The sequence below is a fragment of the Misgurnus anguillicaudatus genome, chromosome 10 (genome assembly GCF_027580225.2).
Source record: "Misgurnus anguillicaudatus chromosome 10, ASM2758022v2, whole genome shotgun sequence".
Taxonomy (NCBI): domain Eukaryota; kingdom Metazoa; phylum Chordata; class Actinopteri; order Cypriniformes; family Cobitidae; genus Misgurnus; species Misgurnus anguillicaudatus.
The window spans coordinates 34,109,339-34,133,081 of record NC_073346.2 but is presented as its reverse complement, the minus strand read 5'-3'; the positions used below and the strand labels follow the sequence as shown (position 1 = coordinate 34,133,081).

General features: G+C 37.8%; 1 protein-coding gene and 2 long non-coding RNA genes across 6 annotated transcripts in view; 1 reads left to right on the top strand and 2 right to left on the bottom strand.

Moving 5' to 3' along the window:
* oxr1a (oxidation resistance 1a) overlaps nt 1-23,743 on the top strand; it is a 236,468-nt gene that overhangs the window by 185,502 nt on the left and 27,223 nt on the right. For all 4 annotated transcript variants that reach the window (XM_073872432.1, XM_073872433.1, XM_073872431.1 and 1 more), the window contains 3 exons: nt 17,878-18,030; nt 18,444-18,628; nt 22,831-23,501. In XM_073872432.1, the coding sequence (XP_073728533.1) occupies nt 17,878-18,030; nt 18,444-18,628; nt 22,831-23,501 (1,009 nt within the window). The remainder of the gene's footprint in view (nt 1-17,877; nt 18,031-18,443; nt 18,629-22,830; nt 23,502-23,743) is intronic.
* On the bottom strand, nt 8,863-16,658 carry LOC129439685 (uncharacterized). The gene is made up of 4 exons (XR_012371615.1): nt 15,896-16,658; nt 15,106-15,138; nt 14,834-14,979; nt 8,863-10,061 (listed from the first exon to the last, which is right to left on the bottom strand). It is a non-coding gene; the product is annotated as an uncharacterized lncRNA (long non-coding RNA).
* LOC141367293 (uncharacterized) lies at nt 19,358-21,432 on the bottom strand. The gene is made up of 3 exons (XR_012371616.1): nt 21,091-21,432; nt 19,819-19,878; nt 19,358-19,695 (listed from the first exon to the last, which is right to left on the bottom strand). It is a non-coding gene; the product is annotated as an uncharacterized lncRNA (long non-coding RNA).

The following is a 23,743-nucleotide window of genomic DNA, read 5'->3' as shown; positions in this document are numbered from 1 at the left end:
CGGGATTAATTTCTCAGAGGACCTCTGAGTTCGGCGGAAAAACAGTAGGTAAATTGCTCTGGAATTCTTACGGAGGTCGTCAGAGAAAAACACAGACATGGCCGATTCGGACGGGATTAAAAACACAGAGGACCTCTGAGAAGCACGATTTTCTCAGAGGTCCCCCTGTAAAACTAATCATTGAAAAGCTCTGATAAAAATGGCTCTCTATGTGAAACTAATCTCGTCTGAATAGTACGTTAGAGATCGTCACAGCCCTGGTTTACATTACACAGTTGGATTACTTCTACACATTTGCTTTTAAACAGGTTTTGAAATCTCCTAGGCATAATAAATTTAAGGCTGCTGTTCCTAGCTGTCAGATGACATTTACACACCCAGAGAAATCAAATACCTGCCGTAACGTTGTTGACTTGCCCTCATTTAGCATTTCATCTGTATCTCCACAGAAATGCCATACATACAAATGGCTTGTTTACTGTATACAGTAGCTAAATCAAATTTTGACAAAGTCAGGCTTCAATGTAGATTTCAAATGTTTTAAATGGTCATTTATGTATTAGTAGATATATCAGATGAAAATATTCAATATCGACCCGGCGGTAGTGAAGCATCTCATCTTATGCTGTCGAAGAGCTGTGTTTATGTTAAATGATGCCTCAGAAAAGCTTTCACCTTATAAAAAAACGAGGCACCCGCCTGCTTGGGTGCTCAGGCTCAGACGCATCTTGCTTCTATCACGTGAGTCTGTTGAGGACGTTTCTTTGGTATAAGGAAACTCTGATCATCCCAACCGTCTGACGGTTGTAGACAGTTTCAGGAGTAACAACATTACAACAAATGGCTTTTGTGAAACAAACCTAAACTTTCGCAATGGATCAATAACAACAGCTAGAATCCTTTTAGAGTATTTATTTCTGATAACAAGCAATATAATTATAGCTAAAGTGTATCAAAAACTACACTGAGCTAATTTTACTGTGTAAAATGTGTACTATATAATGTATACAATGTTAACTACAGATCAGCTGCCAAACCAAGCTCCCTTCACATAGCGGTGATCCATGATCGGCGTCTCTCCTAAAACATTTGTTATTTTCGACAAGGTATTTGTCCCAGAGTTCAGTTTAGCCACTAGCCAGACCATAAAACAAACAAAGACCGGACGTTAAGTTCGGATGAAACCGTCTATACCGTTTTATTAGTTTATAGTATATTTATAAAGACAGTAAAATATGCATTATAAAACAGGCAGTTCTGGTCCTTCATTCTGATTGGTTGAAACACAAAAAAAATGCATGCATTTCCGCTTGTGACGGTAACAAAGATGGGCCAAGTTGTGGTGTGATATCTGACTCAAGCTGCAATAAAAGTGGTGCTGCTTCTTAATACGACATTCACCATGACATGCCCGGTGTGGACATTGCCTACTAGCGATGTGTAATTGCACGTCGACGCAAACAACAACGTTAAAGTAAGTATGAAAAGGCTATGGCATAGGTCCTACATGGAACCATAAATCACGCTTTACATGAAGCGCTGCTTTGAAACAATGCAACATTGTAAAAAAATTATATAATAATAAATTTAACTTGAAGTTAACTAGTTGAAATAACTACATTACAGTATTGTGTAATTAGGTTATCATCACACTTAATTTAAATAATTTGTCAATCAGCCAAGTCTCCTGTGCCTTTCAAACAGGAAGCACTGTGTGCGTGATACTCATACTGCCTACGTGTTACAGATCAGTCACTAATGACATTCTGGTTTAGTTAGTATCCTACATCGGAAAGCAGCTGTCTGTGTAGACAGTAGATAACAACATAGCTCACTAGGCTTTTGTAGCAGAGCCTTCGTCTTCTGTTGACCTTCTGAAAGTCAAATACAGACTGACTGCACAAGAGACGCAGAAATGCATAAGGTGGTGTAAGCAGCAGACAGATCCTGTTTGATTCTTTAAAGCACTTTAGTAAAGCAAGCCACTCTTTTTCATTGACTGCAGTGATCTTTTAATTATAGAGCCATTACAGCCCTGCAGACTGGGATCGTATCAATTATTAAAGTGAATGTCTTGACATGTTTGTGTAATGAAGAGCAATGGTTTGTTTGCTTTGGGAAGTAGATACTTTCTGTTGAATCTTGCCTCATGCATCTGTTGGAAATGTTTCTGTGCACATTACATAAAAGCGTGCCATGATACTGTCTTGGGCCATTGTTTTATTTGAGTTACATGGAGTTTTTTTGGAAATGATTTGTTGATATGTTAGTCATTCACTACCATGGTGTTACCATATGATGCCATCACTATGGTGCTTTTTGTAAGGCTATACAGGAGAGCTGTGTGCAACAATAAGGTTTGTTCTTTAACCTCCTAAGACCTGGATGTGGACATCAAATTGTTTTGTTGTTTGCACCATGATACTTAGGGGCTGTCCACACGGAGACGCGAATCACTGTATACGCATAAATTTGTTATCGTATTGGCATTTCATCCACACGGATCCGGCGATTTCAGAGAGTGAAACCGCTATTTTTTGAAACCTGGTCCTAAAGTGGATAAATCTGAAACCGACACCCTTGCGGTTTCGTCTGTACAGCCAATCCGTATATTTTGTGAAGCGAAAACGTCATCACATCACGTGTCGGAAGCGTCACACGTAACAGCAACAACAATAACGGCGGACTATGTGATTGTGTTTGTGCTACAGAAGCAACTAAAGCCTACTAGCTTTATTACAGCAAAATCTATTGCTTCTATGCAATTGTGGTGACCAACAAGCGATAATGGACAACACCATACGTTGGTTATGCGCACACACGTGTGTGTGTGTGTGTGTGTGTGTGTGTGTGTGTGTGTGTGTGTGTGTGTGTGTGTGTGTGTGTGTGTGTGTGTGTGTGTGTGTGTGTGTGCGTGTGCGTGTGTGCCTGCCTGCTGGCATGTGATTGGCCGCTGGTATTGGCTGAGACCAGCAAAGGTGACTTTGTCCCAGAGTTACTGGTCTGACTTCCTGCCCAAAAACTTTTGTGTTGCTTTGCTCAGCTGGTTCTGTGGATGCAGCAGTTCTGTGTGTGTGATGATGACCAAAGAGACTTTGTGTTGAACACAATGTGCGTTAAGTGAATTTAGCAGTGCAGAAGCTACACTTGCCACCAGATGGAGCTGCCGATTGTTCCTTAATATTTCACAACAGACAGCTGCACGTAAACAAATGCACAGATGATCATTAATCTTCATCAGAGTCCTGTTGTTGATCACATTAGAATCAGTTAAGATCCTAGTTTAATGATAACACTTCTGCTATCTGAGATTTTAAGGGGTTTTTCATCTTCTGCTTCAGAGAGAGAGAGAGAGAGAGAGAGAGAGAGAGAGAGTGTGTGTGTCTAACTTTGTTATAATGCTGTTTGTGGAGTTTAAGTTGACCTGTGCTGGAACAGTTCAACAGTAATCTAATGATAACACTATGAATGTCAGCCACCCACATCTGCAGCCCCAAGATAGTAGAGTCAGTAGAGTCCGTCTTCCAGGTTTAGCTTCTAAATCGTAACTATTGGACTTCTCTAGGCTGAAATTCTGGGCTGAAGAAGATGCTCCTCACTGGGTCATGTAAGCTCCAGATGGCCTAGGGGACTTAAAGAGACACACGCTGTTTCATTTTCCACCTCTGATAGATACGTTACTCTTCTAGAAAGAACAGCATCAAAAGTGATTGACCTGAACCAGTCCAGTTGATCATTGCAGGAACACAGACCCCATGTGTTTTTTAGGGATCTTGTTAGCCATTGAGTTATTGATTGCTGCATTTCGGTGCAGTGGTGTTGTTTATGATTTGACTATAAAAAATGTGAGACTCTTAGTCAGTTAACTCTTTCCCCGCCATTGACGAGTTATCTCGTCAATTAAGAGAAAACATTTGCATAATAAAACCTGTAATACCGCTATTATCCACTAAATCAACATGATCTCACAAAGTTCCGTGCTATAGTCTAGGAATATTTTGCTCATTTTTCCGTGGCATTGTCACGGATCTTCGCATTTTTCTGTGGCCGTACCACGGACTTTCTTTTTGAGGCAACTAAAATGGACTACGCCATTGACCAACAAAAACCTGGTCTAAAGTCTGAAGTCAATGGCACAATATGTTTTTTGTTATTTAAAGAGCGCATTAGTAATATGCGCCTAAACGGGACGACAACGCGGGTTTGCTTAACACATACATGAATGCGCAGCAGCACAAAAACGCTTTTAAATATGAAATATTAAAGGATTGAATGTAAAAGATTATTATTGAGTCTCTTGGACATAAATGAGGACTAATTATGAGACGTTAGAAGCTGCAAAAAGCTGCTTCTCCTGTAGCCTGGTAAGTAAATAAATGCTTTGCTTTAAACAAATGCATCTGTTTTTAAATGTTGTTTTTTTAAATGCTATCTCATTTTTTGTATATGATGACTCTGTACCTGAAACATTTTTAAGTAATGCTTGAAAAAACTGACGCTGTCCAAGTGCTGAACCTTGCGGATGACCGGTTGTAAATTCTTTATCTCCTGTTAGTTACAAATAAAGTATTTTTAGAGTACAAACCTTTTCTTACATACTTGTAAATAATTTTTTGATGATATTGGATAGCCATACATTTAAAGAATCAAAAGCCTGCTTTTTTACGTCCATGACTAAAAGAAAACGGGTTTTAAAGGTTTTAATGAAAAAATAACAATTTCAATACAAGTGATAAACAACACAATTATTTAACATTAATCTTAAACTGGGAATCTTCTTCCTCCGCTTAGTTTTTAGTTTACAAATTCCGTCATCTAAATAGGGATTAGACATAGTGCCAACGCAACTGGCTTTTAAAGGGGATGAGAGCTGAGACTCTCATTGGTTTATTGCACGTTACGCCCAAAATACTCCCATTACAATAGGACCAACCCTTTTCGACCATGCGCTCGGCGTACAAACCATTTTTCCCGTTGTTAAAATAGCAAAAGTGCATTCGGACACGCCCATTTAGACGTTGCGCTGTGCGCTTTAGACAATGTGCTTAGATCGTTAAAATAGGGCCTTTTGAGTTTACTCGCTTTATTCGCGCGTGAAATTCTAGTCATCGAGACATTAGCACGAAAATTTGCGTCATAGGAGGGGCTTCTGCGACTCTGCTTGCTTCCTGTAATCACGTCACTACAAGATCAAGCTCCTGATAAACGGTTAACACAGCCAATTTTTTCGCCAAAGTTCACATTTTTCAACTTGCACGTTCAACTAGACGCGCAAATGAGGCAGAATCACGTCTACTGCGCCATGCTAAACGCCTCATCCGTGCCGCAAGACCTCCAGACACACGTCAATGAGTCTTCACATTGACTTAACAGTGAAATCACTCGCGCTTGACGCCTCTACCGCGGCTGGTGTGAACACAGCATTACACCTCAACACTACACATAAAAGTAGAAAAGATCTGTGGGCAGACTAAATAAAAGCTTTTAACTCAGTCCCTGCCAGCGTTTTAAAAAAAGTTGCCAGCCAGCCACAGCATTTTTCATGATTTTCACAAAAGTTTAATGCCTTCCAGAAAATGTTCTTCTTTAAATATATAAACAAACAATATATCAGATGAAAGAACAGACCCTCTGCTTTCAAACAAAAAAAAGTTTCATCCTACCATCATTTTTTCTCTTGTAATCACCTCTCAAACATGGGTAGGTTTCTTCAAAAACACCCAGTTTTGAGCAAAAAGCTGAGATAATTCCATTTTTGCGAAGGACTTTTGATAGAGATCAGATGCAGAGCGATCTTTAAAACATACACGGAGTTCTTTCTCGAGATATCTCGTCAATGGCGGCGAAAGAGTTAATAAAACACTAAATTTGCAAACTAGCAAACAAACCTATACCATGAAACCTGTTTTGTTTCTTCCTAAAGGGGGTCCCACACCGTGCCATGTATCTAAAAATCAAACACATTATGTTGTGTGAATGTACAGACACACCGGCGGCGTCTGATGGCAGCTGTCCGCTGTGACTCTGGACTTATACTCTGCTCAAAATCCACTGCCGTGCCACTCACATTTTAACAATCGTCCCAAATTGTTAACGATTAACATAGGCTGCTAACACATATTTTGCTTCTTGGAGTAGGCTTTGTCCAACTAAGCTCACACTATTTTAAACAGCCCTGTATTCGCTGCTACTGGTACCAGTAAGTGCTTTAATAATGGACAAATTGAAAAACATTATGGGTCTCATATGATTTCAGCACTTCCCTATTGATCTTATGGGATCTTATGTGAAGTCATTTACTAATATTATTACATTTTGTAATGCTTATTTGTTTTGTGTAATGACATTTTATAAAATTAATAACTTTTTTACCACTGATTCAGTTGGGACTCTATGGTATCCAGTTGTAGTAAGGCTGTATGTAGTAATTTGTTCTTTAAGCTTGTACTTGGTTTTTAAATAATTTCCCTCTGGAGCACTGCATGTTAGACTTTCTTTTGAACTTGTGCAGTTAATAATGGCTTTGCTGAAGAAACGAGCTATAAACAGCAAGTCAGCATCCGAGTCTGTAAATACATGAAGCTATTTGCTCTTTCCAGCACATTACAACAGTGGCATCATGTCTTCCGGATCTGTGCGACACAAACGCCTTCTTCCTGGACTGCCAGAGGAAGAGAAACTGTATTTGGAACAGGGTGGAGAGTGTTAACCATGATCGGGGTATCATGAAGGCATGTTTTGACTCTCTAGTTGCCTTTTCTGGGATCTGATGGGCGGGCCGCTCTTTTACGGCACGGCTGGATGTTTAATGTCAATGCCAGAGGGTGGGAACAGAAAGTGCCGGGCTTGTCAGGAAAGATTTTGTTAGAGCAGCTTTAAGGATTTGGGTAATAAACATTCATTGTAATTGTCTTAAAATTCTGTTTAATTTATAATGCTCCAACACAGATGTTGTGGTTGATTATGCCTGTTATTTTGGTCTGAATCATTATCATTTATACTCAGTGTTTCTTTACTGAGATATAATGAAAGATTTCAAACGTAGTGAAGGAGAAGTGCATTTGTTAAAGCATTGAGATGTGCAGCGTCCATAGCCAGAACATAATGTATGTAATTTTGCAAAAGCAGAAAAGGATTTGAAGTATTTGATGTGGGGGCGCACTGTTGCCTTACAGCGATATGGTTCCCGGTTCGAGCCTTGGCTGGGTCAGGAGGTCTTTCTGTGTGGAGTGTCAGCGTGGGTTTTCTTTGGGTACTCCGGTTGCTTCCCACAGTCCAAAGACATGCAAGTTAGACGAAATAAAGATGTCAAATTGTCCTCCCCCCAACTTGTGTGTGAATTAACTTCTGTATAGATTAACCAGTTCTTGCCATAATTATATAGGAATGAAGTTAAGAATAAATGAACAAAAAACTTTGAGAGCATCACATACCTTCAGTGCCATGCCCTTTCTCCTAAGCCCCGCCCTCTTAAGACATGGCATTGACACAGTGTTCAAATATTGGTTACCTCAGACTTCTTAATTATTTGGATGCTAAGCATTGGTAGATTTGGTACTGTAAGATGCTGGATGTGTATCTGTGTGTGTCTTTGTGTATTAGTGGAAGTCTGTGCCAGACAGCATTGGGTAGAAGGTCATGATTTCAGGAGACCAAGCTCCCACTCTCTGCTCCTGCTGTCTGCACCAAGTATTTACGCCTCCTCCAAAACTCATGCTGCCTTCACAATCACAGCACTACCAGACTTCTGTGCCGTTTCATGTTTTTCTCAGCAATATTGACTTACAGGGCAGAAAGATCTCTTATTCATTTACTATGGTTTTACTATAGTAAAAACTATTTGTGAATAAATATTTTTTTGTTATCCATGCTATTCCCTCTGGTTTGCTAATGTGTTATCTTTGCCAGATTTGTGCATCTGCTCTGTGACATTGTGCCGGACAGAGCACCCTGTATGTGTGTGTGTTGTATCGGCTCGCGTGACACTGACGTAATATTAAACTTCATTCACCACAATGGAAAGCATATTTACACTGTCTGAATCATTTCTTACCCCTACATAGTTTTAATAATTTTCAATTTTTAAGACATAAGTGTTTATTGAATCGATTGTAAAATCGATTTTATATGTCTAAAAAAAAGAATAACGGACGAATGTAAAGAGAGCACCTGAAACGCACAAGTCAGCAATATTTCTTATTTACTGGCATGAAGTTTCGTTCAGAATAACAATATATACAAAAAATATATGCAGAGTGGACTGCTGCCATAACATAAAGGAAAAACATAAATGAAAAACATTACTGCAGGCTTCAAACCGGTTGCATTTTAGGCAATTTAAAAAATCAAATTATTTAAATAATGATTCAGTCCATTTCTACGGAGCCCCTAAGGGGACATGGAGCAAAAATTAAAAAAGTTAAGTTTTGCGTACGCACGTGAAACTATCGCAAGCACACTTGAAACTACCGAGTGCGCACGTGAAACTATCGCGTACGCACGCAATAGTTTCAAGTGCGCAAGCAATAGTTTCACGTGAGCACGCAAAACTAAACTTTAGCTGGCAGTGGTGTCTCCTTTTCATAACTCATCATCTCCTGTAAGGTCGCTTTCATTGCTCTCTCATGTTGCACAGGTTAATTGCTATTATCCTCCATTTTCTTTGCAAATACTAGATGCAGCGATTCAAACAGTGAAACTACAGTATAGGCGCGTAAAATTGCTGGGTATTTTATTGTCTAGCTTTCGGAACACCTACACTGAAAAAAAAAATCCTTTCAATTTACGCAATTTTAATGTGTACATCGGTCCCACATGATCAGATTGTTTAAAACCAAAATAATTTTCCTCTATTAATTTTTATGTGTCAGACCAAAACATTTTAATTGTTTTAAGTAGTCTAATATAAATATGTTGACTCAAAGTGCTATTTCTCTTTACTATAACACATTTATTTTGTAATGTTTAAGTAATTTTATTATGTAAGGGGACTAGATTTTCATCTGTAATTCCAACATGCTTTTTTAATGCTTATATTATGGGATTATGTAACTCTAAAGCAATTTCATTATGTCTCTGGCACCAGAATAATCACCCATAATTATCCAAATGTTATTTATTTTTTTTAAATACAAAATACATTTGCATTGGCATAAAAAGCAAAGAGTTTTGAACAAATGTTTAGTGATATTGAGGCAAACCACTGCTTTCAGATCATCAATTCATTTAAATCACTACACATTAATTCAATAACAGTCAATAACTATTACAACAATCAGCACATGCAGTACATACATAAAGGGGCAATTTCCCAAACAGGTTGTAGATTAATCCATGACTAGGCCCTAGTTATATTAGGATATTTTTACAAAAATAAAGTTTACAAACAAACCTACCTTACAAAAACAACACTGGAGTACATCTTTAGACAAAACAATGGCACTGATATATGGCATTGCAAAAGTCTGGGACTAGGAAAAGCCCCATCTGTGTAACTCAACCAAATGTTTAAAATAGTTACTATCACAGTAGATTTAGAAGTGCTAAAACACAAACACTGCATTCCAAAGAGACATGCAAAACAATAAGTACTATTATTTTTCAAATGGATTTACAAACTGGAAAATATCACTCCTTCAGAAAGTCAGAGCTACAGCATTTATAAACTGTTAATCAAAGATTCAACAAAAACAAAATACACCAACCATTTCCAAAATCGACTCTGAGCAGCAAACTGTTAATGTATTAATAAGAGAAAACACTTAAAACAGATAAATAAAAAGAACATAAATGAGCAGCAGTCTTTCTGATCCTTTCACTGAAAGAAACTGTTTGTTAAAGTTACGCTCAATGCAGTTTGGATTTCCTCAAAAATAAAGCGGCGATCAGGATAGCTCAGGTTTAAAGCATACATCAGCTCAAACACGATGTTGCAACACCTTCATGGCTTCCAGGACTATACAAAGATCCTCTTCTTCATCACAAGAGCATGTTGTTTGAGAGCACAAATCCCAACATTGGTGTCTTCAAATGACCTCACTGATGCTGACTTCATCCATGCCCTGTACAAAACAAACAAATGTAGTTAAAGAAACAGAAAAAAGGTTACTGTTACAATAAAAGTGTCATTGGAAATTAGTACAATGCAAACAAATATAAATGTAAGTATACAGACCCATGTGCATTGCCACAGCATGTTACAATTGGTTACAAATACATGGGTTACAAAGCAAGGCAGCTGCACTGTCCACTGCTCTGGGTGTGTGTGTGTGTGTGTGTGTTCATGGATCGGCCGATAACGGCATTAAATGACTCGATCGGCGCTTGCTAAATCTGCCGATCTCATAAACCGATCTTTCTGTTTACTTTTGTCATCAAAAGGATCCTGAATGTGGCTGCAATTAAAGACATTTTTTTTACGTAGCACGAGCATTTACACAACCCTTTGCTCATGTGCGGCGTGCAGATTTGTATGTCTCTCTTTGCCTTTACAGAGATATGCGTATTTTCTATGAGGACGTGCTCCGGTCAACAGCGCGAGGCGTCTTCAAATCCCCATCAAACAGCGTATACAACACTAGGGCTGTCACTTTTCGTTCGAAAATCGATTGCACAATCGATTGGACGAACCAAAAAAAGTTTGGAAAATGAAAATAGGTAATCGATTTTAACCAAATATGTACACTATTAATTTGAAAATAATTAAACAATTAAAATATAGTAACAAAACTTACAAACAAGCAGAAAAAGAAAATAAAGAATTACGAAAGTGCAGTAAGTTAGGTGTTGCGAAAGCTAGACAGAAAATACCCAGCAATTTTACGCACCTGTAGTTTCACGCTTTCAATCGCTGTATGTAATGTTTTGCAAAGAAAATGGAGGACAACATCAATAAACCTGTGCAACACGAGAGAGCGTTGAAATTGCGACCTTACAGAGATGATGATTTATGACAAGAAGCCACCATTGCCAGCTGACAGCGATCCGCTTTTGTGGTGGAAGATACGAAATGCCCCCACCTTGCGCAGCTGGCAACGAAGTACCCGAGTTTTCCTGGGACATCAGTGAGGTCGGAGTGCGTCTTCTCAACAGATGGACATATTGTGAATAAAAAACGCTCTGCTCTGGACCCCGAAAAGGTTGATCGACTTGTTTTCCTGACCAATAATTTGTAATGGCCCTATAGTCTTTTTGCGCATTTCATTATGCCTGCCTAGTGCCGCCTAAGTGTCGGTTACGTTTAATAAAAAAACACACAGCATGTTCTCAACTTCAAGTAAGTCTATTTAAAGTTTCATTTTTTAACAGTAGTTTGAAATGGATCGAATCATTATTTAAAATAATTTTTGAATTGCCTAAATCATAAAAGCAGCCGGTTGAACCTGCAGTAATGTTTGGCAGCAGTCCACTCTTTTAGAGAATGTTGCACTACTGTTGCTGTTTGTTATTCTGCACGAAACGTAATGACAATAAATAAGAAATATTACTGACTTATGCGTTTCCAGCGCTCTCTTTACATTTATCCGCTATTTGGCGTTGAAAAAGGAAAAGTCTTTTTAGACATGGAAAATCGATTTTACAATCGATTCAATGAACACTTACATATTAAAAATCGAAAATGATTTTTTCACAAAAGTGACAGCCCTATACAACACATATCTATCACGGACAATTGCATCCTCATGCCAAAAGTTTCTTATTTGCACGCGTTTTAAAGTTTTGAGCGTTTTAACTTTTATTTTCCTCACAGCTGCTTGTCTGCGTTCAGCCGCCGCCCACACACACAGCAGCCTGTCATCAGTGCACGTGAACAGAGCGATCTCTCTCTCACGTCTTAAAGCTGCAGTAACCTAATTCATCCCTCAATAAAATCACTCTCTGCTCTTGACTAAAGAACTTTTATACTTCATACGAAGGCATGCATATTTAATTAATACAGTAAAGACTGTGAAGTGTTTTATTTTCGATTTTTAGAAGACATAAGCCTTTTTAAAGCCATATTAAATTTCTCTATGCAGAATAAATATTTGTCGTGCTTATTTATTTGAGTCACTATTAAAACAATAATATACCCAATTACTGCAAGTAATATAACAAAGGCAACATCCGTGGTATTATTTTATCTAGAAAAAATGTAACAGTTACAGTTAGGGATGCTCACATTGACCGTTTAACCGTTAACCGAAGGTAAGAATTTATGACCGATTAACATTATCAGTTAAAATAAAAAAATATTTGTTAATACATGGTGCGTGTCGTCATGAGCCGACAGACATTTCGCCACTTTTTCTATCTTTATTTTGTGAATTTCCTGTGAATGACACAAATTATTGCTGCCCTGACGGTGTGATAAAGTAATCATTTGTATGAGAAATCATTTGTATGCGTGTTTGGAAGCTGAACGGAGACGCGTGCGTGTCCGCGCAAGATGACGCGTTCCGTCTCGTGCACATCCGGACAGACGTTCGCTGATGGCCTCTGACCCTGTCCATAAACATCTCTCTTTTTGCACAAACGGAGAAAGACGACGCAAAAGCAAAACTTTCTGAAAAGCATCCTGCTTTAGAAATGACCACTGTGGTAGATGAAACGGAGACAATCTGCCCTTTTTGGATATTAATCCTAGGACTGATCGCGTGCTTTTTAATAAGGTAATGTTGCGTGAATATCTGATAATGTATGAATCCTGGTCCTGTTGTTGATCTGTCGCTGCTGTTTGCACGTTTAAATTAAATCTTTTGTTTTTACTAGTTCACAGACAACCGTCAACTGTATTTTTACTAGGGCTGTCAAAATTAACGCGTTAATAACGCGTTAACGCAAATTCATTTTAACGCAACTAATTTTATTAACGGAGATTAACGCAACGCGCAATTTCTGTTTGACCCTTGGTCCAGCCCATAGTTGAATGAACAGAGACGCAGACAAATGTGACTCTCTCTAAATGAGTAAAAGGTTTTCATAGAAATAAGAACATTAAGCAAATCGTCTACCAAATCCAATGCTCTAAATGCTCGTTGGACATCTGATATGATCTTTATTTATACGTCTGAGAGGTGTAACGTTACCGTCCTCCTAATGCTTAATCTAATACAAAAATGCGTCTCAATTCATTTTGGTTTCGCTTTTATGCATGACTTAGAAAATAGAATGCCGGACTTGCTTGATGTTAAAAGAGTCATTAAGAGAGATAAAGTTCGGTACCTGATTATTGTTAAAGAGTTATTAAGAGCGACAAGACTCAAAAGCGATCTCCACACGCTGACTGACTGACATCTGAAGCGCGTGCACACAGACGCGCGAGTGCGCGACCCGGATATATAGACATCTACACAAAATTACAGTTTTAAAAATATCTGTTTTGATAAGAGTTCAGGCAGGTAGGCTCTATAATCTGTTATGTTTTAAGTAAATGTTTGGTCAACTGTTGGGCAAAACCATCTGATGTGCAACACCATACCAGATCACCTAGATTCCAAGCAGTCCGTCTCAATGTCAATCAAACAAAAGGAAAAAAAAGTTAAACATACATTGATGATGTTTTTGCTTTGTGTGTGCTAAATCTATTAGTTTTACCAGTGATTTTAAGGTATTGATGTGGTAATATAATGTATGGATGTGGAAATGTTTGTGGTAATTTGACTCTTTCAACTTCAAACACGTGTAGTTCTGTCATATTTTGTTATATTTCAACAAATCATGCATTGTTCTATGTTTTAATAGAGAATGTCAAAATATGAACAACTATTTTTTTTAAATTTGCTAATTCCGACTCAACTTGCCAGCACAGGTCACAAATGATGCAGCAGCAAACAAAAATGGAGAAAGAAAATTTTCTGAAAGGAAAATTCATATACAAAACAATGGCTGGTGATTCTGTTAAAATGTAAACAGGCTGTTGTTAACATATATTTGCATAAAGCATCTATATATGTATATATGATTAGAATATTAAAAACCTGAAAAGTGTTAAATTAGGGTAAATTTAGAATGGATAAAAATGTGCGATTAATTTGCGATTAATCGCGAGTTAACTCATGAAATCATGCGATTAATCTAGATTAATTTTTTTAATCTATTGACAGCCCTAATTTTTACTCAATGACAATTTCATTTTAAAATCTTATAGGTTAACGGTTAATGTTCGGTTTAGAAGCTACAGTTGTCGGTCGGGAAAATTAACTGATATGAGCATCCCTAGTTACAGTCATCAAAGAGCTTGCATATCAGCTTTAAAAAAATCAGAATCGGTATCGGCCGATCACGAAGATTACAAATCGGTGATCGTATCGGCTGCAAAAATCCTGATCGGAGCATCCCTAGTGTTCACTACACTGGAATGAGTTAAATAAAGAGGCCACGTTTCGAGTGTGTGCTACCATACCTGTCAATCACAGCAAAAGTGAATTCTCTCATTTTCTCACTCTCATGTTGTTACAGACCTGTATAAATGTCTTTGTTCTGAAAAACATGAAGGAAGATATTTATTTTGAGAAATGTTTGCAACCAAACTGTTCATGAGCCCCATTCACTTCAATAGTATTATTTTTCCCCACTATGGAAGTGAATGGGGCTTATGATTGGTTTGGTTACAAACATTCCTCAAAATATCTTCCTTAGTGTTCATCAGAACAAAGACATTTATACAGGTTTGTAACAACATGATAGGGAGTAAGTGATGAGAATTTTTATTTTTGGGTGAACTACCCCTTTAAATCTTCCCAGGTGTTTTAATGACCGTGTGCCAAAAGATGTTGTAACTAAAACATACTAAACGTTCTGTACTTCCAACAATGTTTACATATTTTTATGTCTATGAATCTATATTACTTACTTCTGTCATTTGATCATTAATTGTTTGAAGTCTTTTTGCTAGCTGTCCTCCTTTCTGATAGAAGAGTTTCATCAGGTTTTTGGATTGGAGGTCCAGGTGACACAGGAACATAAGACAGTAGTGATTCTTTTAAATTCAGCATTTATCTGAAAACAAATTAACCAACCATTGTATATTTGAGTACTGCGAGTCAAAGAATAATACATGTATATTAGTTACAAAAATAAGATATAGCTCCTAACAGCAGTACAAAAGTGAAAGAAATGACTTACCAATGCTTTTGAGTGTGTGCAAGGATGATGGACCTATAAGAGGAAATATTCAGAGGTGAAATCAACACACAACCTCAAATGATGGTCACACATACACAGAACAATAATGAAATAAGTATTATATCTGTCATAGGACGCAATGTTGGACAAAATAAGATCTTAAAACACGGTTCTAAAAAAAAAAAAAAAAAAAAACACGGTTCTCTTCTGAAAACGTCAGCTTTAAGGTGTGGCACTTCAAAGCAATTTTTTTCAGTTAATATACCAGACGTCACGCGAGACATTTAAAAAAGCTTTTTCTAATAGAATCAAGTGTTGCTCGTGTCGTAGCGAAGTCACGAATAACTGATGCGGGTCTGATAATCTGATTAAGCAGACAGTTTGTTTAATATGCAATGTCATTATTAATGTAGTCAATTGATATCATCTGGTAAATTACTTACATGGATAACGTTACTCTGGACAGAATAACTTTTGGTTAGCGTTTTATTTGTCCTGACACGTTTCCATAGAACAGCTGAGTAAAAAGTGCCTCAAAAGTCAACTCAAAGCTGACAGTTTTCAACTCAGATAAAACTACCAAACGTGAAATAACGTTAAACAGCTGACGTTTTTAAAACGCTGTGTTTTTCTTTATGAGCTTGACTGACTGTTAACTTACTCCACCAACCTCCTCCAAACTAATATTTACTACAAGTCATTGCAATGGCTACATATTGTAAACAAAAATAGTCTATCTAGTGAAGATATATCACGTATGAAGCGAACATAAATAAATAATAGAACTTACTTTAATAACGTGGCGTCCGCCTGAGAGAGTTCTTCTGACTGACTGCTGCTGACTCTTCATTTTGGCGCCCAAAACAAACGATCTTTATTCTTCTTTTATGGCAATCGATGTCCTTCTCATTGAGCTATACTGCCCCTGCTGCTCAGGAGGTGCCTTTTTTTGTGCAAACTCAATTTTATTGCTTTAAAGCGTAACTAAACCCCTGGTCAGAGCCTGACTCCACCCACTGGCAATATTTGAAAAATGCAAGAAAAGTGGGCAGATCTCAACGGAGATAGAGGGGATGAACTAAGCTCGTACCAAGCATGTGGTGAGATCGTAACAAGGGCGTGGTGAGCTTGAACCTGCTTACGCCACGAGTTACTTTTTGGACCCAACATCCAATAGGAAAATTCAACTGCAGTAGCCACCGTTCAACCTGAAGAGGGCAGCACTCAGACGTTTTTACACCATATATTGTAGTATTGAAACACTTTATATCCAAATGTCAAAAAACTTACTAAAATCAATGAACAGCACTAGTAAAGCATCATTCTTACTGATCATTAACTAAAAAAAGTTGGTTAAGGGTTTAGTTACTCTTTAAGTATTCAATTCAATCAATTTTAATCAATGTGAGAATAATGTGTTCATTTTACATTCAAACAAAACATTTTAATCCTAATCAATTAAATTATGTTTACACAAGGAATATAAATATTTTGTGTTGCATATACATGTTTATTTTATTTAAATTCAAAGACCCACTAAGTCCATTTTTTTCAGTGTACTGCACTTTTGGAATTCTTTATTTTCTTTTTCTGCTTGTTTGTGTGTTTTGTTACATCTATATTTTTTATTTTTTTATTCTTTTAAAATTACATATTTGGTTAAAATCAATCACCTATTTTAGTTTTTAAAACTTTTTTGGTTGGTCCGATCGATTGTCCAATTGATTTGTGACAGCCCTACTACATAGTAGGGATGGACTTGAGTACTCGAACGTGACATCAACGTTTGGTCACGAAAACGATGATTGTGTGGGTTTGTTTATTTATTTATTTACTTATTTTTGTGGTTGTTATGGCGGCATTTGGAGGTCTGACTGGTTACGTTACAAAATTTCCAAAAACTTAAAGGTCCCGTTCTTTCTGTGTTTTTGAAGCTTTGATTGTGTTTACAGTGCGCAATATAACGTGTTCATGTTTCACGTGTAAAAAAAGTGGTATTTTTCACACAATTTACAGGCTGATGTCTTCTTTGTTCTATGAAGTCCCTCCTTCAGAAATACCTAACAAGTTCTGATTGTGTAGTTTGTTTAGTGTGTTGTGATTCGATATCAGCTTAGCTTGCCGTTAGCTTAGCTAGCGACTGACGTATTCCTGTGGGCGGGGTTTAGTAAAAAAAACTGTTCTACTGACGTCATTAAAGCAGGAAGTAGAGGGCTGTAGTCCAAACCGGCCGTTCGCTGTAGGCTTTGAAAGGCGAATTCTGTTAAAGAAAATACATCGCCTGGCAGTGAACTTTGAGCTTGATCATTTTACAGGTATTATTTATGCTATTATAGCAACATTACACACTAACTAGGGTTTAAAAATGTGATCAGAAAGAACATGACCTTTAAAATATAGTATGTATCGAATATGAATTCTTCAAACTATTTTATGCAAAACAGAAATACAACAAATAGAATATCAGATCTTAATATGTCCAAACATAAATGCCAAAAAATATTTTTTTTCATAGTTGTGTTTGACACATGAAAACTGTAACAATGTATCTTGCGAGGTAACATGATGTTACCTTGCTCTCACTTAAATTATGTCCCCACATAAAGTCCCTGGATTTGAGGGTATAGGACCTGGAAAGTTTTTGAAATCTCATTGAATTTGAAGTTAACCAAGGTGCAGGAACCCATATACAGTAGTAGCCGAAGACATGGCTACCATTTTGTCTATTTTTGTTTCATCTTGTCATCAATTCTGTTTCTGTTTATTCCTCAGGATTCCAATGGTCCTCCCCGTGCGGATGTTCCCACCCCTCCGTTCTTCTCCGCACTGCAGTCCTCTCGCGTGGTTTCCTCCACCTCAGAAGAAGAGGAGGCGCTGACGGAGAAGTTCCTCAAAATAAACTGCAAATACATCACAGACAGCAAGGTAAATATTGGCCTTTCCAGTGACAGCATCTCTAAAGTTGCAGTGCCGTAGCTTTTGGAGGAATGCAGAGTCAACCCTTAAATACAACGTGTGTAAGGTTTACAAATGTTTTAATGACTCTGCAGATTACATTACCTTACCTATTAGTTTATTTTAAACTATTTTTGGATTTAAGTTGCCTGTTAGGTGTTGCTTTAAAATAATAAAAATGTACATGCATTTATGCATTTAGCAGATGTTTGTTTATGCCAAGCATCCAATACATATACACACACTTTAGGTATGCCTGACATCAACATGTTGACATAAAATGAAGTGTATAGTCAAATGAAGATGAACAGTCACGGAAAACACACATTAATATCACATGTAAGTGAGGCCTGTCTCAAGTGCCTGTTTTTAATGTTTCACAGGGTGTTGTTAGTGGGGTGTTACTTGTGACGCCAAACAACATCATGTTTGACCCTCACCGGACAGACCCTCTGGTTCTGGAGAGAGGATGTGAAGAGTATGGGATCATGTGTCCGCTGGAGGAGGTTCAGTCTGCGGCCGTCTACAGAGAAATCACAGACAGCAAGATCAGAGACTCCATTCCCCCGTAAGACAAAATACATTTGTCACGCATTACATTACATTTACATGCATTTGCCAGACGCTTTAGCCATTCACGCTGTGATGAGTAAGTTAAATAAAACTCTACTAGATGGATAACAAACTTCATCCAGGTTTAGGATACTTTATATTTTAGGAATGCTTTCATATTAAAATTCTTTCAACACTTGAGGTTTTTATTTAATACATTTATATTTTTGAAGCACTAGACAAACTGTTTTGATTAATAAAGACTGTGAAAAGTTAAAATTTTACTTTCATCATATGTCAGTAATTGGTTTCATCTTCTTATCTAGTCTTTGTAGATTAAAGATCTCTCATGTGACAAATCAGTGTTTTTCTGCTGTAAGCATCAGCAATTACACTCCTGTACGATTTCTTCAGATATCCGGCGTTTGGCTTTATTATACACCAAATGGATTTTTATTCCAAGGTTAATGAAGCGTAAATTTAGCCGCCTACGTCTGGATTGCTCACCCATTTCCATTTATAATAAGAAGTTAATGATTTAAGCAGCCTTTCCACCCCCAGATATTTATATCCTCTGTTGGTCTGTGAATGATGGTGTTTTGCATTCGACTTAATGCAGGGTTGTGTGTTTCATCAGTCACACAAGGTTCACCGCAGGGTTTCGGGTGTGGTGCACAGACACCTTTGATAGTACAGGTGTACTGATAGAGGGACCAGCTTTTCATTTATGCACCTGTACTTTTATTAATAACCAGGGCCGTTTGAAGGAATTTGGGGGCCCCAAGCAAAATGGACATGGAGGCCCCCCCACATGCACGCAAAGCCTACAGGAACCACAGCATAGCCATACAGTTTAAGGTTTACAGTTTAATGTTTATTTACACAGTTTGGTGGGAATTCAATAGTGATTTGCACTGTTTTTTTTTCTAACAATATGACAGCACACACTTATCAGTTTAAACTTTGGGCTGGGCATGATATCAGCTATAATTATAGAGCTTGTGGTACCTTGTGCTATAGAGGAAACATAAGCACTGAGAAGTGATGCATCTGTTGATGTTGAGGATGACGTTGATGGTGTAGCTGGGAAAATAATTGGGAAAAAAATTTGAAATTACCTGTTAAGTACATTTCACCATTTCACTGTTAGCATATTGAAAGAGGTCACTATAAACAGCTCAGCTCAGTGAGAGAAATTCACTCTACCTTCATCAGTGGATGTATCTTTAGGAAGAGCCTGCACGCTGAGATATTTAAGCAAAGCACCTTGAGAGAGAAAGAAAAGATGGTAACACTTTATAATAACAATCAGAAGATTGATAGATAATTAATCTTTAATTGTCATATAGCTGTTAGCAAACAGTCTTTTTACTGTTAACAAACAATGAAATTATAATTAAATGACTAATTATTAGTAGTGTTGTAAATTAACAGTTTATTGTAACACACATATCTATCATATAATATATTAGGTATCGGGTAATGATTAAAAATGCTTGTAGATCTTTAAGAAACCATTTTTAAAACATCTATAAACATTACATAGATAGACGGACTAAATATTCCTAACACTTTGTTAAGGGTTACTAACTTAGTTGGTTTGTAAACTGTCTATAAACATAGACAAAGTTGCAACAAATGATGACTATAATACTTTGTTAAATAGTTAATAAACAGTACCAGTGAAACATGTGGGTTGTCCTGATACTGTACTTGTAACAGTGTAAACATTGCTACACAGAATAAAGTAACTGTTCAAAATCCATTGTAACGTATGTCATATTTCAATAAACTGTCACTACTGTATATCCTGACACTAGCACATTAAGATAAGCTATGAAAAAATAATGTTCCTTGTGGTAAATAACGTATAGATTGTTTACAAAGTATTTATTAAGTAAAACGATCGGTTTGCTAACAGTTAAATGACAATAACTAAAGATTAAATAACTAACAATTTACCATCTATTAATGATGGTTATTATAAAGTGTTACCGAAAAGATATGTTAGCAATAGCATTTCCAAATTTTGATATTTATAAGGGATGCGGCTGCTTTCACAACCACCAATGCTTAAAAACTTCCCAAGCTATTGTTTGATGCACAGAATTTATCGTGTCGTTTTCCTAACCCCATTTGGTAGATACATTATTTTGTTAAATAGATTATCACGGTTTGGAATAGTTCGTTTCATTAGCACTTTCATTTAAACCTATTAGCTACAGCAACGTCATGGAATAAAACAGCGATTTTGAAACAGATCTGCGTCTTCCTTATCTCGTTAAAAACATATTACAGTATATGTAACCATATTCCGTTTGTTCGAAAAAAAGTTGACTAACTGTTCGTTACAAGCAGCATTTGCCGTCAGGCAGGTATAGCTAACATAAACAGATTTTTGCTACTGACCTGCTGCAAAATTACATCATTTGCACAAGACAAGTAGAGCTATTTCATCCAATGTAAATTATTACTTACCACTATCTTGTTTTTTTATACTCCTCTTCCTTTCTTTTCTTTCTTTTCTGGCTTTCAGAAGCATAAATCCGTTTCATGGTGACTGCCGAAGTTTTGTATTTTGCCGGCAGCAGAGATCACATGGTTGGCTGGCTGCCTGTTGTCAGCGACTAGTACTGAGAGGGGGCCCCCTTGAGGGGGATTCCGATAATAACAGTGTCATTGCACTTTACTGCATTGCATTGACTATCAAAGGGACACAGTTTGACGTTGCATTTATTCTCAACTAGTCGTTGTCTTGGGGCCCCAGAAAATTCCGGGGCCCCAAGCAATTGCTTGGTTTGCTTGCCTTGTCGCGACGGGCCTGTTAATAACATTGAATGGGTTTGAATATCTAAAGTATGGCTTCATTGTGCTTTTGTGTTTATGTGTTTATCTTTAAAGATGCAGTACAAAGGCCACACACAGATAGATAGATAGACAGATAAAAAAATAAAAAAATATGAAAATTAATTGAGTTTATGGTTAAGATGGGTATAAAATCTGCAAGTAGGGTAAGAAAAATAAACTTAACTCTTTCACCGCCAGCATTTTTTTAAAAAGTTGCCAGCCAGCGCCAGCGTTTTTCATGATTTTCACAAAAGTTTAATGCCTTCCAGAAAATGTTCTTATTTAAATATATAAACATACAATATACCAAATGAAAGAACAGACCCTCTGCTTTCAAACAAAAAAAAAGTTTCATCCTACCTTCAGTAGTTCTTTTGTACTCAGCTTTTGAATATGAGTAGGTTTTTGCAAAAACACCACATTTTGAGCAAAAAGCAGAGATAATTCCATTTTTGTGACGGACTTTTCATAGAGATCCCATTCAGAGCGATCTTTAAAACAGACACAGACATGCAGCTGCTTGCCAGAGGGCAATACTTCCGGGTTTAAAAAGTTGCAGAAGGGCGCCACCTGGTGGATAATAGCGGTATTGCGGAAAGACGGAAATACTCATCATTGGCGGGAAGCGTTTTCTCTTGATTGACGAGATATCTCGTCAATGGTGGCGAAAGAGTTAATTTAAGTTTCAACTTAATTCAATGAACTTAAAGGTATAGCAGAGGATTTTCTCGAATTTTAGAAAAGAAACGCCTTCTCCACTTTTTTAAAAAATGCAATTGCGCAACACTCCTGATTGACAACTAGGAGGACCAATAGTCTTGATGATCCACCCGGAAAAAGAAAATCCTCCGCAATACCTTTAATTCAAGTACATTTTTCTTACCCCATTGGCAAATATTTGATTTTGTTTTAAGGATAAATTTTAAAAAATGTTTTTTTTCACAATTTTCGTCATCGGAAGAGTACGTGCACTGCCGGATTTTGCCACCATACTTACTAATGTAACTACTACTCATGTAACAGTCTTTAAATAGGGAAAACATGGAAGTGTTTGGTGGCTTTTAAATTCATCCCTGTTTGGATCCAAAGGAACGAATGGGTCTAGGCCAAATGCCAACACATTCACGACACGCTGCACAAAGATTAAGTGCACGCATTTAATAAAGATAGGTATGTATTCATTCATCTAAGTTGAGGTAAGAATAAAATAAAAATATTGAAAAACGGTAGTGTTTTCCTTTAAGGATGAGACATGCATGTCACATAGAGATTGTATACAGCACAAAGGCACATCAAAGCCATCTTAACTCGAAAAGTAAAATGGTGGTTTTCTTGAAGGTGTGGCTCTCATTCTCTCTGTTTCTGCTGCAGGGATTTTGAAGCTGTGTTCTCTGGAAGCTTTCACCAAACAGAGCAACGCCTGCGGGAAGGTTACGACAGTGCCAGCACGGGCCCCCGAAGCACCGAAGGCTCCATCTCAGAGGACGTCTTCACCGAATCAGAGCTTTCGCCCATTCGTGAGGAGCGACAGTCCACGGAGGAGCTTCACCACTCATCGGGAGCCTCGTCCCAATCCGTGCAGACTATCGCCCAGGAACCTCAGACGCCTGAGGAAAGCCAAACCTCTGCCTGCCATACAGATGAGGAAGAAAAGCCAGACATGTCGAAGGGGGAGGGAGACCCCGCCAGCGATACTGCCCAGCCCAACACGTCCACGGGCTCCAGACAGCCCAGCCAGGAACAGCCAAGTACACCAACCAGCAGGGAACACCAGCAGCCACCCCACTGCCCGATCGAAGGAGACGCCCCCTCCTCAGGTTCTCAGAGCTCTGCGCCCAAAGCAGAGGAGGCCACGGGGCCAGAAAGTTGCTCTGATGGGGCAAAAGTGACCAGAGTTTCAGAGACAGACGTAGAGGAGCTGAGAAAGATGTGCATGAGTCACACTATGCAACAAGCAAAGGAACAACGAGACAGCGTCCAGCAGGCACAGAGAGATAACGTCGAGCAGACCAAGGGCAGCCAGAGACAAAGCTCGGCTGAAGGTACGAGAACATGTTATCCCATAACATCTTGCATCTGTGGCGCCTTTTTAAAAAGAATACAATCATATCATGCTAAATAAAATTTGCATTTGAACGTCATGAGTAAATAAGGAGCTTAGATGCAAAACACATCCCGCATCAAAAATGAGATAATGATATGCTCTCGGCACATATTATACATTCATACTTTAGCTTTAAATCCGCTTAATCCTGATCATTTAGAAACACCAGTTTGTTGACAG